This window comes from Drosophila suzukii, chromosome X (genome assembly GCF_043229965.1).
Source record: "Drosophila suzukii chromosome X, CBGP_Dsuzu_IsoJpt1.0, whole genome shotgun sequence".
Lineage (NCBI taxonomy): Eukaryota > Metazoa > Arthropoda > Insecta > Diptera > Drosophilidae > Drosophila > Drosophila suzukii.
The window spans coordinates 614,644-628,446 of NC_092084.1; the positions used below are offsets into that span (position 1 = coordinate 614,644).

The following is a 13,803-nucleotide window of genomic DNA, read 5'->3' on the forward strand; positions in this document are numbered from 1 at the left end:
CTTTGATCATCCGTGTTGCATGGCTGCAAGTTGGCAATCAATATCTAATGAAATTTGAAGTCCCAGCTCGCATACGAAAATAATCTACGGGACAGGAAGAAAATGGGGACCCTGAAAAGATAAATAATATAATAAAAAACGAACGAGTATTAACGCCGATTTCAAAAATGTTTGTTTCAGTTTAAAAATATGAGTACTTGCACACAAAATATAATATAGAAATATTGTATTATACTTTTATTATATTATATCAATAAGTTTGACTTTTTTTCAATTTTATTACTGATTTATAAATTGAAGTGCTCTTGAAAGGGCATTCTGCCAGACACTTAACAGGCTTCCATCAAAGGGTACGGCAAGTAAACTTCTACAATGGCCAATTTAAGAAGTCGGATGTGGGGTCAGGGGTCAGGAGTGGGGGCCAATCGTCAATTACGAATGCTATCCATGCCCAACGGCAATTTAATGTGCTCCAATCCGTAGTGTTTTTTCGAAAACAATCGAAAACCGATTGACCAGGGCAATAAAAGTCATTAAAAAGTACATTAAAAGCGATTCGAACACGAAGTCGATTCAATTCGAGAGGATTCCCCAAAGGGAATATTTAGAAAACCATTTGGCTACTTATATGCGTATTTAAGTCCGAAACGATTAAACTAACATTTAAGCTGACTGATGGAGTAAACAAAGTGTTTAAGTGATGCAGACTTTGAGGCATAATTTAAATGGCAGCGATAATTGCAGATGGATAGTGTTATCGCCGCGGGGCTCATTGCTAATGAACAGATAAACAAAAGTCTATTGTGGCCGAAGAGCGAAGTTATCCCTGGCAATTGCAATCCCCACGATTACAACGCAGCGAACCGAACTTTTGGCAACCCTCCCAGAACTGTACAAGACGTTCCTTGGAATGGTTCCAAGTCCAAGTCCAGCTGCTTCCTTTGAGGAGTGCCCACCTGGTGTGACCAAACGAATTACACGAAACTGGAGCAGTTCCGCCTCGGTGATTCGGACGGTCCGAATCGATAGAAAATGGGAAATGGGCTGGTGACAAAAATAATTTAGGAAAAATTAATCTACAATGTTTGCAATGATATATATATATGATATATATATAATGATAATATAAAAAGATTTTGCAACTCGGAGGGCTGACAAAAGTTATTTGTAGAAAACCATATTTTTTAAAAGTTGGATTCTTAAAATTCAGAGTCCGCAAATGATACAACCACCAGATGGCATACATTAGCTCGACTTAAACTACAACTTATGCACCGTATTAAGGCGAACCAGATCTAATTTGGGAACCGCCGCATTTGAGGGGACTCTGCCGTCGTTCGGTGTACCAACCCCAAGTTCCGAGCTCATTGCCCAATTCAGTGCTAACTCAATTTAGTTTACACTCGGTGAGTGCCTTTCCTTTGCCTTTCCCCTTCCCCACCCCCTTTCTTCGGCCACTCCCCGTCCATTCGGCGCCCACTTTCCCAACCGGAAAGCAACATTGTCATCTACATGCACATCTACATACAGGTACTGGAGATGAATTTCCGCTGGCTGGGAAAAGTTTTCGTGTGTGTGCGCCCCAAAGTATGCAGCTCGAAAGGAAGAAGGTGAAAATGAGCGAGTGTTCACTGTGTGTGTGTGCGAGGTGTTTGGGAAGTGGTTGAGAATTTGTCGTAAATATTAAAATTTCATACGTTTATGCAAATTCACTTTCGACGACTTTACTTCCTGTCGTGCTTTCGGCTTTTAGCTTCTTTCGCCCACCTCCCACAGTTCCGCCCCAACCTTAATTCGCTGTCAGCTTCTGTAATTTCATGAGCACTTGAAAATACACATAACCAATAATATAACGATCTACAACATAGTATTACAACAGCCAATAATAAAAAGCAGGTTTTATATAGGCCATTTTTTGGTAACATTTTCATAAATTAACTCAGTTAATTTTTATTAAACATTGGTTACACATTGCTAAATATATCTATAACCATCGTTTTCGCCAGTGTACCCACACGTTTACCTACTGCGGAGTAAAATGAGTTGTCGCTTTATATGAAAATGAACATTTATTAAGTTGAAATTACATTACAAATAATTTTCGTATTATTGTAATGCACACACACGTGTATTTGCCTATGAATGGGGCCCTGAGGCTCGGGGCGTGTTGCACGGGCGGCGAGTAATAGCCTTGTAATATTTATGTAAATGTATTACTGCTGCCGTAGCCATCCCAGCACACCCCGAGTACCCCGTACACCCCGTACACCCCGACTATCCCCGTCTCCTTCAGAAACATCTCTGACGGCTGTCAGTCAGCCTTTCAGTGCCTCCTTGGCTGCCTCTTTTTTCCTCTGCGCCACTTGCCTATTTATTCATTTACATAAAGTGTTTTAATAAAGATTCTGATTTAAATTCGCGTGTGGGTATGTGTGCTACCCGAGAGCGGGGCTAAGTAAACAGAATAATTGGCTTTAATAGCGGCCAATTTGTCACATCTCGTATGCAGATTTCGTACAAGAAAAGCAGGTCCGCCTTCAATTTAATTGCCATAAATTGCCCCAACGTGCCAGTATTGCAAACCGATATTTAGATAATTCCAACGAACGATTTATGACCACTATTGAGTGGCATTTCCCTATTACATATTTTGTATTCCATATTTTAGCTTTTCATATTGCTCATACCGGATGATGTCCTGGTAAATTGTAAAGCTAATTAGTTCTCTGATCCATTTATTCCAATTTTCCTGAACAAAGTCTGAATAAGTCTAACAAGTCTATGAAAATTGAAAGAATTAAACAGCAAAGTACCAGGTGCATTAAAGATGCACCTTATACATCGCGCATACGCAGCGTTGTCCTTGCAAATTGCACTTTTTGTTTTTCCATCTTACTTTCGCTGTACCGTCTTTATCTTTACCCTTGTTTGTTAAGCGCGGCTGGTGGAAATAAGACCGAAAAACTGTAGGTTGGAATTTTAGAGGGCGGAAGAGCCAGAACCCAGAACCCAGACCCCAACAAAACCGTAAAAGCTGCGTTGCCGGACAAGAGCTGCATACGAAATGCGTTGCAACTGGGCTAAGGGTTATCACTCGGAGAGCAGGGGAAAAAGGTGTCGGGGTCAGTGGAAACTGTAACAATGGGCGGTTGTTACAGTTTCCACTGCTCTGGCACTCCGCTCACGTAACATTCGTATAACTTTCTGTGTATCTGCATTCGCACCTAGCAACCTATCGCCCCCTCACCGCCTCACCCACTCGCTCCCTCGCCCCGCCCCTGACAAATACAAATATCTATTGTGTGGTATTATGGCGCCCATTGTTTGCCAGTTAGCCGAGAGTGGTGCCCCCGAAAAAAGAAAGAAGGAAGGTGGGGATACTCGGGACTCCGTTGTTGGCACTGCTGTCAACTCAGCTTATTTGCCATGATATTACGTGTATTACGGTGCAGAAATGCCATTCAGTCCTGCAACGGAGTGCATACTTTTCGGCTGTCGCCTATTAAACAGAGCAGACCAACAAAGGCGGAATTATACCAGCATTCAACGCCTTTGTCAAACATTTATAGTAGCTTTTGATCCTATGCAGTTGCAAGTGCAGTTCGCTTTACCCACTGTACAGGGCCAATTAAAGTCCCTAAAATGGAAATGCCATAGAGGTTGGACTGGTGATCGGTCTTTACTTATTTACTTCTTGCTTTGTACGAAGCTTAAACAAAGAACACAATAAATATAGCACTACGAAGGGGTCCGGAATATGAACTTCTTTTCAAATAAAACTGATTCGACTTATCCGTCTCCTGACTTAACTTTGCCATTTTCCCTCTGCGGCTGTCACACACAGAGATAAGCCCCCAGCTTCTTCCACCTGTCTGAGGAAAATGAAGAAAATTATTTTAAAAAATATGTATATGTGCGTACCCTCTTAAAGTTAAATCGCAAATGGAGCGAAACAGGAAGTGGCAGGACGGAAGGACGGAAGGATTTGCGCCGCGTCCCCCGTTTCCCGCCGCAATTTTCTCCGTTTTCCCTCCGATTTTCTGTGCGTGATTTTGTTTTAGATTACCCTCTGCGTGTTTTTATTTCGCCAACATGTGGCAAAATTATTTCCGCTCAAAAATCGACTTCCGGCAGCTTCCTCTATTCATGCCACACTTTCCGTTTTCGTGTTTTTCGTTTGTTTTTGTTTTCCCCTTCATCCGTTCTTTGTTTCTGGGAAATTGAAGGACCTGCAAGTGACAATGAGGGTGAAACCAGTGCCAGGACCCCACATATAAATGTATTATTTGTGTCAAAATAAGGATTTCTTATTGAGGACATTTTATTATAGAATTTCGCTCAAACTAAAAAGGTTTAATTCCATCTTAAACGGAAAAGTACAAACTTTTTTCCATTATTCAAACTTGTCACTGTGGAAATGAGTGCCATAAACACACACTATCCCGATTGCCAGCGCACACCCAAAACAATGAGCAACAAAAAGTGCAAAGGAAAATGAGTACGCCCGTCACATTGTCACAAAAATCGAATAAAGTGTTCCTTTGAATATGTTTGCCCTCGGATTTTTATGTTTTCATGTTTACCTGTTGCCCATAGATTGGTGAGGGAAAGGTGTTTTCCAGGACGGTGGCTTCCTGGTCTGCCGTGCGGTGGTCAGGACTTCGGGGCTTCAGGCCATAACTTGCCATCGGGTGCGGTGTTTCATTATTAAACAGCACTTAAACCAGGCAGGCCAACTGCCCGGCTACCCGTTTCCCCAGCTTTGTTCCACAACTCCAGTGGGTCCTTACCCCCGAAAACTCCTGTTCATACCCCTCGGAGGCCCCATTCCCGCCGATCTGTCAGACAAGCTACAGACCGAAGCAATCCCCATGTGCCCCCGCCCATTAATTAGGGGACAGTTACTTGGGGTCTCGAGAAAAGTGTTCTTGGAAAGTGTTCCCAGTATTGCGCTCTCTTAAGCGTTCCTAAGAAGGAGAAATGGCGAGTAAAGAGTGTATCTTTTTTTCAGCTTCAAATCGGAACTAGGAGTAAAATCGTCGTTTTTTCTGACGATTTTATTTTTATTATGTTTTATTAGGTCTTAACTGTTTAAAAATATACCACTGTTCCCAGTATTAAGCTCTCTTAAGTGCTTAAGCTGGAGAAAGCTGGAGAAAAAGGAGAGCACCCTACCCTAAAGTAAGTGGGTATGTTGTATTCGTGGAAACGTTTGAAATAAAGTTTTTTAATAAGAGTAAGACTTTCGGGGACTACATATTTAGCACACATTAATATTTTCTGACGCTTTTATTTTAATTATATTTTATTAGGTCTTAACTGTTTAAAAATATACCACTGTTCCCAGTATCTAGCTCTCTTAAGTGCTTAATCTGGAGAAAAGGGCGAGCACCCTACCCTAGAGTATAGAGGGTACATTGTATTCGTGCAATCGTTTGAAACTAAGTTTTTTGATAATATTCCGAGGGTACAATTTGACGATGTTGTATGTTTTTTTCTTTCATTAAACAGTGCTAGGAAACAATTTCAAGCATGAGCTAGATAGGGATTGTTGAGCAATGGCTTGGTATTTGTATTGTTTTACATTAAATTGAAACTGTTATTAAAGACATAGATAATTTATTAAAAAATATTAAAAATATACCGAATACCCAAATGTATCATATTAAAATATGGGATACCCATGTTTGGATCTTAGAACCAGCTCAGTCCTTCCCCTCGACAACTAAGAACAGTTAACTGCAATCTGTTCTCGAAATTTCTGCATATAGGGGAGATCCATCCAAACCTACGAGTATTCCTTTCTTATCGAAAGGTTGTACTAGTAAATCCAAGTTACTTTCCACAGGCTTTGAGCTGTTCCATGGTACCCTATTTCTGCGGATCCGTGTAGCTCTTTAATCAGGTTTGGCACCAAAAAACATCGTAAAGAGCTAGTCCATTGTTTACTCCCTTATCGATGAACTTATCAAACTTGTTATCACCGTTGCATCGTCATTTGAGTGGGGAAAACCTCTCTAGGAATTCCCATCTTATCGGAATTCGTCATACACGTAAGCCCCACAACGTCGACGCTATATTTTAAACTCTAAGTCCTCCTCTGCACTAGTAGACTAATTACTCGTCGGTCATTACTTATTTTAAATTGTTTTTCTCCTCCCTTTGAGAATTTTAATGCCTCTAAATTGGATTAAATTTGTTTTGGGCTTTTTTGTCCTCTTTTTTGCGGCTTTGCTGCTCTTATCACTTTCGATGCATTAATAATGCAATTTAGTCATTTGCGTGCTTCACCCAACCGAGTGGTCAAATATAATTAAATAATATAATTATTGGCAGGAACGGAGTTCAACAGCTCGCTAATGCCAAAAGCAGCTGGTAGTGAAAAATACACATTTAAAACAAGATAATAATTGATGAAATGCTGGTTTTTAAATGGTGTCACAATACTCTGCCCTTCCATAAAAAAAACAATATAAATTGATTTGGTCTTTGGTTTTATTAACATTTTTTTTTTGTTGATATATAATTTTAAATGTTTTTTGTTGTTTCTATATAATAATAAAGCTTTTTATGGGTATAGCATTGAAAGTGCTTAGAAAGGAATACATATAAGAGGTTATACAGATATACTGAAAGAATCGTTTGTGTATTAAATGCTGGCTGTTATCAGCTAACCACGATGGTGTCCATGATGTCCATGACCTTGTTTTCCATGTTTTCCATGTTTTCCGTGCTTCTTCTTGCCCTTCTTGCTCTTTTCCTTGCCCGAGCAGTTTTGATTCTCGGCCTTCTCGCTCTTTTCCTGGCCACGGGACTTTGATCTCTCCCGGTTTTCCTTGAGGCAGTGGGACTGGGATGGTGAACGATCGCGACGACCAAGAAAGTCGGCTGGTGGTCCAAAAAATTGACCTAAATTACCGTGGTGTTCATGAAGTCCGTGGGTTAGAAAGGGTGGTCGTTCAGTACGTTCTCCTTGGGGAAAGGAAAACTCCGGTCCAAACCAATGATGAGGGCCATGGTGTGGCCCATGGTGTGGCCCATGGTGTGGCCCATGGTGTGGCCCATGGTGTGGGCCATGGTGTGGGCCATGGTGTGGCCCATGGTGTGGGCCAAGGTCTGGGCCATGATGGTGGCCGCGACCTCCATGATGACGGTGCCCATGGGGAGGTCCATGCCTTCTCTGCACTTGGCTGTCCGAACTAGAGCTGGAGCTCGAAGAAGAGCTGGAGGAGGAGCGCTGCTTCCTGCCCTTGCCCTTGCCCCTTCCCCTCTTTTTTTCCTTCTTCTCCTCGGAAGAACTGGAGCTAGAGCTAGAGCTGGAACTGGAGCTGGAGCTGGAGCTGGAGCTGGAACTGGAACTGGACCTGGACCTTCTGCCCCGGGACTTCCTGGGGCAGCCAGAACGGGATAGGGATCTCTCTACTCGACGGCCAAATGGTCGACCCGGGTGGCCATTTCCGTGTCCGTATCCGGGTCCAAGTCCGAATCCGAGTCCGAGATCTCCACGATGGTCGTGCTCAAATCTAGGCAGCGATCGGCTCCTCCGGCAGGCCGCGGGATTGTCCAGGGCCCACGGCAGGCCCATCGACCGAAAAAACTGGCACTGATCCTGCCAAGGTCCCTGGTAGGACCTCCGATCGAAGTCAAAAGGGTGGGGCGGTCCAAAGTGGGGACCGAAATGGGGTCCAAAGTGGGGTCCCATGTGGTGGTGCCCATAGTGGTGGTGGGGTCCCAGATGGTGGCGGCGATGTCGGCCATGGTGATGCGGTCCATGACCATGCTTGTTGCCATGCTTGTGGCCATGTTTGTGGCCAACACCGTGACCAATCCTGTGACCAAAGCCATGGTGGCCATGAGGTCCTCGTCGCCAGGGATTGCGACCCCAGCCGTAGCCGTAGAAGTTGACCTCTTCGTCCTCGGAGCTGGAGCTGGAGCTCGAACTGGAACTGGAACTGGACGAGCTGGAACTGGAGGAGCTGGAGGAGGAGTTCGACGGATCCTCCCCTGCCCCCTGCTGCTCCCGCTCCTCCTCCCTCTCCTTGGCCTGCTTCTTGGCCAGCTTCTTTGCCTTCTTCTTGTCCTTCTTGGCCTGCTTCTTGCGCTGTTTCTTTCCCTTCTTGGAGCCCTGCTCCTGGCACCTGGCCTCCTCCTCAGCCAGCAGGATCATGGCCTGCTCCAGCATGCGCTGCACCTTGACCACCTTCTTGAAGGCCTTGGAGTACCGCTTGTCCGAGGACCTGACCGGCACTCTCTCCTGCCGGTCCCTGGTCGCCTCCTCCCTGGGCACCTCCTCGAAGTCAATGTCGCAGTCGATCAGCTCCTGGGGAGCCTGCTCCCGATCCTGCTCCTGCTGCTTGGCCAACTCGCTCATCTCGTCTGCTCTCGGGGATTTACTTCGATGGTGTAATGTTGTTTCGACAGAATGCGTATGCTTTGCTTGGCAAAAATTGCTTGGTGATTCTGGTTACTGCTCGCTGGGAGACGCTCTTCCACAAAGCCAAAAGCTTGGAAACTGATGACAACCGCTCGCCGGCCGGCACTTTTTATACGCTCGGGGGGTCGTTGTTTGTCGGCGCCAGCGGAGCGGCAAAGTGGCAGGGCGGTAGAGCGGAGAAGCGGGGGGCCTTGGGGGAGCGGTAAGAACGCCCAACTGTTGGAGCTCTGAAATGCGTCGCAGACAAAGGGAGAGCCACTAGGGTACAGTAAAGCAGATCTATGAACTTTGCGAAGGCGACACTGAAATACAACGCCATTCTCGGGACAGTCCTGTCTTTAGAATTTCAAAAGATTTTAAGTACTTCTTTAATTTTAGAAACTTTCGAAGAAAAATAAAACCACAATAACCTCATTTTTATATTAAACACAAATACCGAAAACTTAAAAGTTCTATTGTCAGATCCACAAGGTGTGGATAAAAATTGAATCTTCTCATCTATATAAGATTATAATATAAGTTTAGTGTTCGAAGTCTCGATTACAGAATTACTCTTCACTCAGATCATTCTCCTATCAGTTTTAGATCAACTAATTTCTGACCTGTTTTGAACTCTGATAATCGTATCTGAGCAATAACGTTTAAGAAGTGCAACCTTGAGCTAAGTTGTCAGAAAATTCATGTTAAGGTGGGTTTACTGTGCCTTATTGCGCTCTCTCAGCACGGCTCTCAATACTGTGGGTGAATTTGTTTTCACAATTCGCTATCTACTACGTGGATTAGGCGTCGTTCTCCGATTGCCAAAACAAAATAAAAAATAAAACGCAAACAAAGCTCTTTGGCGGTGGGGAATTTGGTATACGTTTCGCCATGTGATGAAATAGCAGCCAAAACGTAAAATAAACCGATCAAATGATTCAATGATTGAGTTTATGCTGCTTTTCGCAAGATTGTGAAATATTAAACTGGATAAAGAACAGTCTGGAAAAAAACATTTTTCGTATATAGAACACATTTTCTTTGTATTAAGAACGTATTTTAAATTATTTCAGAGAGAGTTTTGATAATAATTTAGCCATTTTAATATTTTTGTAAATACAGCTGCGGCAACAAAAATAGCACCAGTGTGTAGGCAATTCTTCTTTGTGCTACAGAATGGTAATTTTTTGCAATATTTTTATTCTGTTTGTAAGGGTAAGTAGGGTTACATATCTATTAACTAAAATAAAAGTGGTTACGCCCACAATACGGATGGTTTTTAAAATTTCGATACATTTATCAAAAAAGTAGCAAAGTTATGCGGCAACAAAAATAGCACCACTTAAATAAAAAACTTAAAAAACTTAAAAATAACGCGATTTGAAAATTTTTTTTGATTGAAATGTATGATTTCATACACCTTAAGGTAAAAAAATATTGTTCTAAAGCTTGGGCTGCAACAACAACAACAACAACGACCGACCTTGACGTCACTAGACACCAGAATCTTCCCTTGGCAAAATTGTTGTCTGGCTCTTTCAAAATAGCTCGAGGGCAGTTTTTTTTCTTCGGTTTTGCATTAAAAACATAGTTTTTAACATTTCTGCAAAGATTTTCGATGTGTTTTAGTTCTGGGGCTTGTAAGGTCCCCATTATACCATTTAGCTTAAGGGTTTTAAAACTTTGTACGACTTTCTGACTGATTTTTTTTGGGTTATAACCGTGGTAAAGCTTCGGAAATAAATTAGTTTTGTATTACGAATAAAATTGCATCACAATTTCTGAGCTATCAAGGTGAACATGTTGATCCTGTATGGGTTTACATTATGATATGGTACCAACATTATAGTACGAGAATATGCCCATACCATTATACTTGCTTCACCATTATTATTCTTTGCAAATGTGAAATGGGGACTCAATTTTGGATATGTAGGTTACCTGATGTGAATTTAAAGTCTTTTTCATCTAAACATGAGCAATTTTCAGCCGCCAGACCATATAAGAGTGTTCCTTTTATTGTGGGCCTTATTTAAAACTCGCCCTTCAAATTCACCCATGCTCTGCAGTCTAGGGAGATTTTTTTTTTGGACGTCAAGCGCATAATTGATTTTTATGTACATTATATCCAACTTTTTATGTACTTACAAATATTAAAAAAAAAAAAGCGACTTGATAGGCGCCTAAAACGGGACCTACTTGCATTCATGCAAATGACTTTTTAACAGTTATGGGGTCATTGCGGCTTTCGTACTGCGTGCTATTCTTTTGTGTTCTTGTTTTAGGTAACTACTAATCATTATTTTAAAGAATTCAACGATTCAACTTAACTTATCTTTTGCATTGCCTTTATAAATTAGCTTTTTAAATGTCCTTCTATCTGTATCATTACAGCGCGCTAAATGACCCATTGGGAACACTATTTTATGCATTATTTTACCAATTCACTTAGTAGTACTTATTCTTAATACAACAAAACGAAAAACAGCCAACAAATCTGAGCAAATGAAGTTTTATACCCAAAAACCGTTAATAGTGCTATTTTTGTTGCCGCATAATTATGCTACTTTTTTCATAAATCTATCGAAGTTTTAAAAACCATTCGCATTACGCCCACAACCATTTTTACTTTAGTTAAACGATATGTAAACCTACTTACCCTTACACACAGAAGAAAAATATTGCAAAAAATGACCATTTTGTACACAAATAAAAATTGCCCACACTTTGGTGCTATTTTTGTTGCCGCAACTGTATATATATATTTATTTTCATAACTATTTCCATAAAATGTTATTTAAAACAATTTATCATAATTTAAACATGTATCTCACAATTTGCATAAGTTGAATAAAAACAGCACTGTGTTTCAAACGTCATATCATGTATCATATTTAATTATTTCCATTATTCACAGATTTTATAAAAATCACAGACTAAAGTTTTTTTTACATTACGAATGTAATAATTTTACTAAGTGTAAGCTCGCAGCTTAAGGTATTTTCTTAAATTCTTTTTCCCAAAACAATATTAAAAAGAACTGATATTGTTTTTGTATTATTTTATTTTTATTCACATAATAATAAATTAGAAAATGGGAGGCTTGGGACGATTTCAATAGAAACCATTTCAGGGAGCACTTATTTATAAAATAAGAGTAAATATAATTTTTATACACATAATATCACATAATAATTAATTAGATAATTGGGGGCTTGGGAAGATTTCAGTAGAAATCATTTTGAGGAGCACTTATGTATGAATAAAGTAAGGATACAAATGGTTCGAAAACTGCATTTCATGTATTTTTGGGACTAGGACACGAAAACAAAAAATAAGTATACACTTTAGATTTTATTTTGGCTTCAACTTTACAACACCGCAGATCAACGACTGAGCCACCAGATCTCTCAATCTGTCAAGGTTTTCACAGTTCCTCTGGAGAACCGGTTCGGGGTAGGGTATTGAGTCACATAAGGTATATGGGTGTACATTATATAAGGCGGTCGGAATTAAGGGTTCGGGGCAAGCACAATATCACAGGCTCAGAGTAGTATATCATCATTTTTAAAAGATATTTTTTTTCTGGCACTGGGCACTGGAATTTTATTTTCTTGACTTTGAATTATTTTCCATATTTTCTTGTTTGGATATTTCTTTTTGAACACGTTGCCAAAAACGCTCCGAATCGTTCGGCCGATGTCGCCAAATGAAATCTTGCGGTTGTACGAGTCCGAAAGCCCCACGTAATCTGTATAGTCCCTCTAAAAACGAAGAGTGAGGTAGAGAGAGCGTAGTTTCATGAGGTGACTCAATTGCTCAGAAAGCTCTAAAGTTTTCGGAAAAATGAATAGAACAAAAAGCGTGCGATAACTTTATAATGATAATGAACAGAAATCGTAGACTATCAGAGGGCGAATAGAGTAGACAGTGGAATACAATAGGATTTGTTAAGTTAAAAAGTTAAATGAATAACTCATTTACATTACATTTTAAACATTAAGCATAATACAAAATTTCGCCGCTAAATTCATTTGAATACATTTTCAACAAATTGACCTCTGGAATTTTTGCCAAAAATAAAATCAAGGTGAAAAAATGTTCTTGCGAAAAAACCTTTAGTACAAAATTGTTAAGCCATATTTTTTAAAAATTAGTTAGACATTTTTTTTTGTATTTAATAGGGAAGAGTTCATCTTTATTGTTTCCCAGTGCTGCTGTGCTTGACCTAACACCGAATTACAAAATCAAAAATAAAAAAATATCCATCCAGCCATCAGAAATTTTGTATTGCAGACCCATTTAAAAATAATGGTAAATTTTAATACAGACCAGCTCTGTACGACCCATGAAATCAATTATTGTTTCTTAAATCCCACAGATGACTTTAAGATTAGGCAGATTCTGGGTGTTTCGGCAGTACCGTTGCCATCCCGCCCAGTGACGAAAACCATCAGAAGTCTGAATGCGCTTAGCACAAGTTGCCGACTCCCTTAAATTTTCATCCAGAAGATCTGAAAGAAAGTCGATCTAGATGATAAAGGAAAATACATAGTAATACTGAAATGGAAAGCTTGTCAAACCTTCGCACTTAACATTGCAGGTACCGCCGCGCCTTCCCTCTTGACAGAACCTGCTGTTGATTTGAAACAATCCGTAGTTGCGAGATCCATTCGGATTCGTGGTGGTTCTGCTGGTCTCCAGTTCGCTCTCGTGCTCCAGCAAACAGATCCCTTAGATACGAAAACGAGAAGTCATAGAAGCTGACATTTATTGGTTTGATAAACTATCAAAACGTCTCGTTGTAATATTTATCACTCATAAAATATATGTTAATATCGTTCTTATGTACGATGGTATTATAATAATTTATGTTGCCCACTCACAATTGGAAAGCAGACTTCGTTCGAAACCATGTTGTTCGAGCAGTTTGCGGGCCAGTTCGCAGCGCAGAAACCGCTTGGCAAACACTCCGCCGGAATCGCTGACCAAGAGCAGTCCCAATCCCAGCCAGAACCACGATCCGAATAATGCAGCTCTCATAGTGCGACTGGAGAACCAACTTTGAGTGCTCGATTGGCGGCGAAAGCAACGTGAGCTTGACCAAATGCCCCCGGAATGGATTAGGATGAAACGGGGTCAAATGGAAGGGCAGATCGTCGAGGCCCCATGACAGATAAGCTGGGACTGGGAACGACGTAAACAGCATTCAAGGGTCCCCCTGTAAAGCGTGCACTTTCTTTTCCTAAAAATAACCATTTAAATTATATCGACTAAGGTCTACGTGATCTTTGATCTTCGAATTAAATTTAGGTAAATAAAATATTCCCTTTCAAAGTAAGTATTACTTTTTGGTCGTAGATTTTATTGTTTGTTCCTAAAAGTCATCC

At 40.9% G+C, this 13,803-nt stretch overlaps 3 protein-coding genes and 1 long non-coding RNA gene across 6 annotated transcripts in view; 2 read left to right on the forward strand and 2 right to left on the reverse strand.

Annotated features, from left to right (window-relative positions):
* fz3 (frizzled 3) overlaps nt 1-13,803 on the forward strand; it is a 114,149-nt gene that overhangs the window by 73,027 nt on the left and 27,319 nt on the right. The window lies entirely within an intron of this gene.
* On the reverse strand, nt 6,478-8,689 carry LOC108014926 (NKAP family protein CG6066). The gene has a single exon (XM_036820200.3). It carries the CDS (start codon nt 8,369-8,371, stop codon nt 6,671-6,673), a length of 1,701 nt encoding a protein of 566 aa, XP_036676095.3. The 5' UTR covers nt 8,372-8,689; the 3' UTR covers nt 6,478-6,670.
* LOC139353352 (uncharacterized) lies at nt 11,244-13,281 on the forward strand. 3 transcript variants are annotated; one of them, XR_011604592.1, is made up of 2 exons: nt 11,244-12,503; nt 12,571-13,281. It is a non-coding gene; the product is annotated as an uncharacterized lncRNA (long non-coding RNA). The 3 variants fall into 3 exon arrangements; XR_011604593.1 differs by having other exon boundaries at nt 12,575-13,281; XR_011604591.1 differs by having other exon boundaries at nt 12,598-13,281.
* LOC108015342 (lysozyme) lies at nt 11,460-13,456 on the reverse strand. The gene is made up of 3 exons (XM_017081747.4): nt 13,300-13,456; nt 12,997-13,146; nt 11,460-12,927 (listed from the first exon to the last, which is right to left on the reverse strand). The coding sequence occupies exons 1-3, from the start codon at nt 13,454-13,456 to the stop codon at nt 12,782-12,784; spliced, it is 453 nt and encodes a 150-aa protein (XP_016937236.1). The 3' UTR covers nt 11,460-12,781.

Bases quoted from the DNA above. Each gene is read 5' to 3' on its own strand.
- LOC108014926 (XM_036820200.3), bottom strand. From the start codon at position 8,371: ATGAGCGAGTTGGCCAAGCAGCAGGAGCAGGATCGGGAGCAGGCTCCC.
- LOC108015342 (XM_017081747.4), bottom strand. From the start codon at position 13,456: ATGAGAGCTGCATTATTCGGATCGTGGTTCTGGCTGGGATTGGGACTG. The intron at 13,147-13,299 runs GTGAGTGGGCAA...TTCGTATCTAAG, and splicing joins ACGAAGTCTGCTTTCCAATT to GGATCTGTTTGCTGGAGCAC. The intron at 12,928-12,996 runs GTTTGACAAGCT...ACTTTCTTTCAG, and splicing joins CTGCAATGTTAAGTGCGAAG to ATCTTCTGGATGAAAATTTA.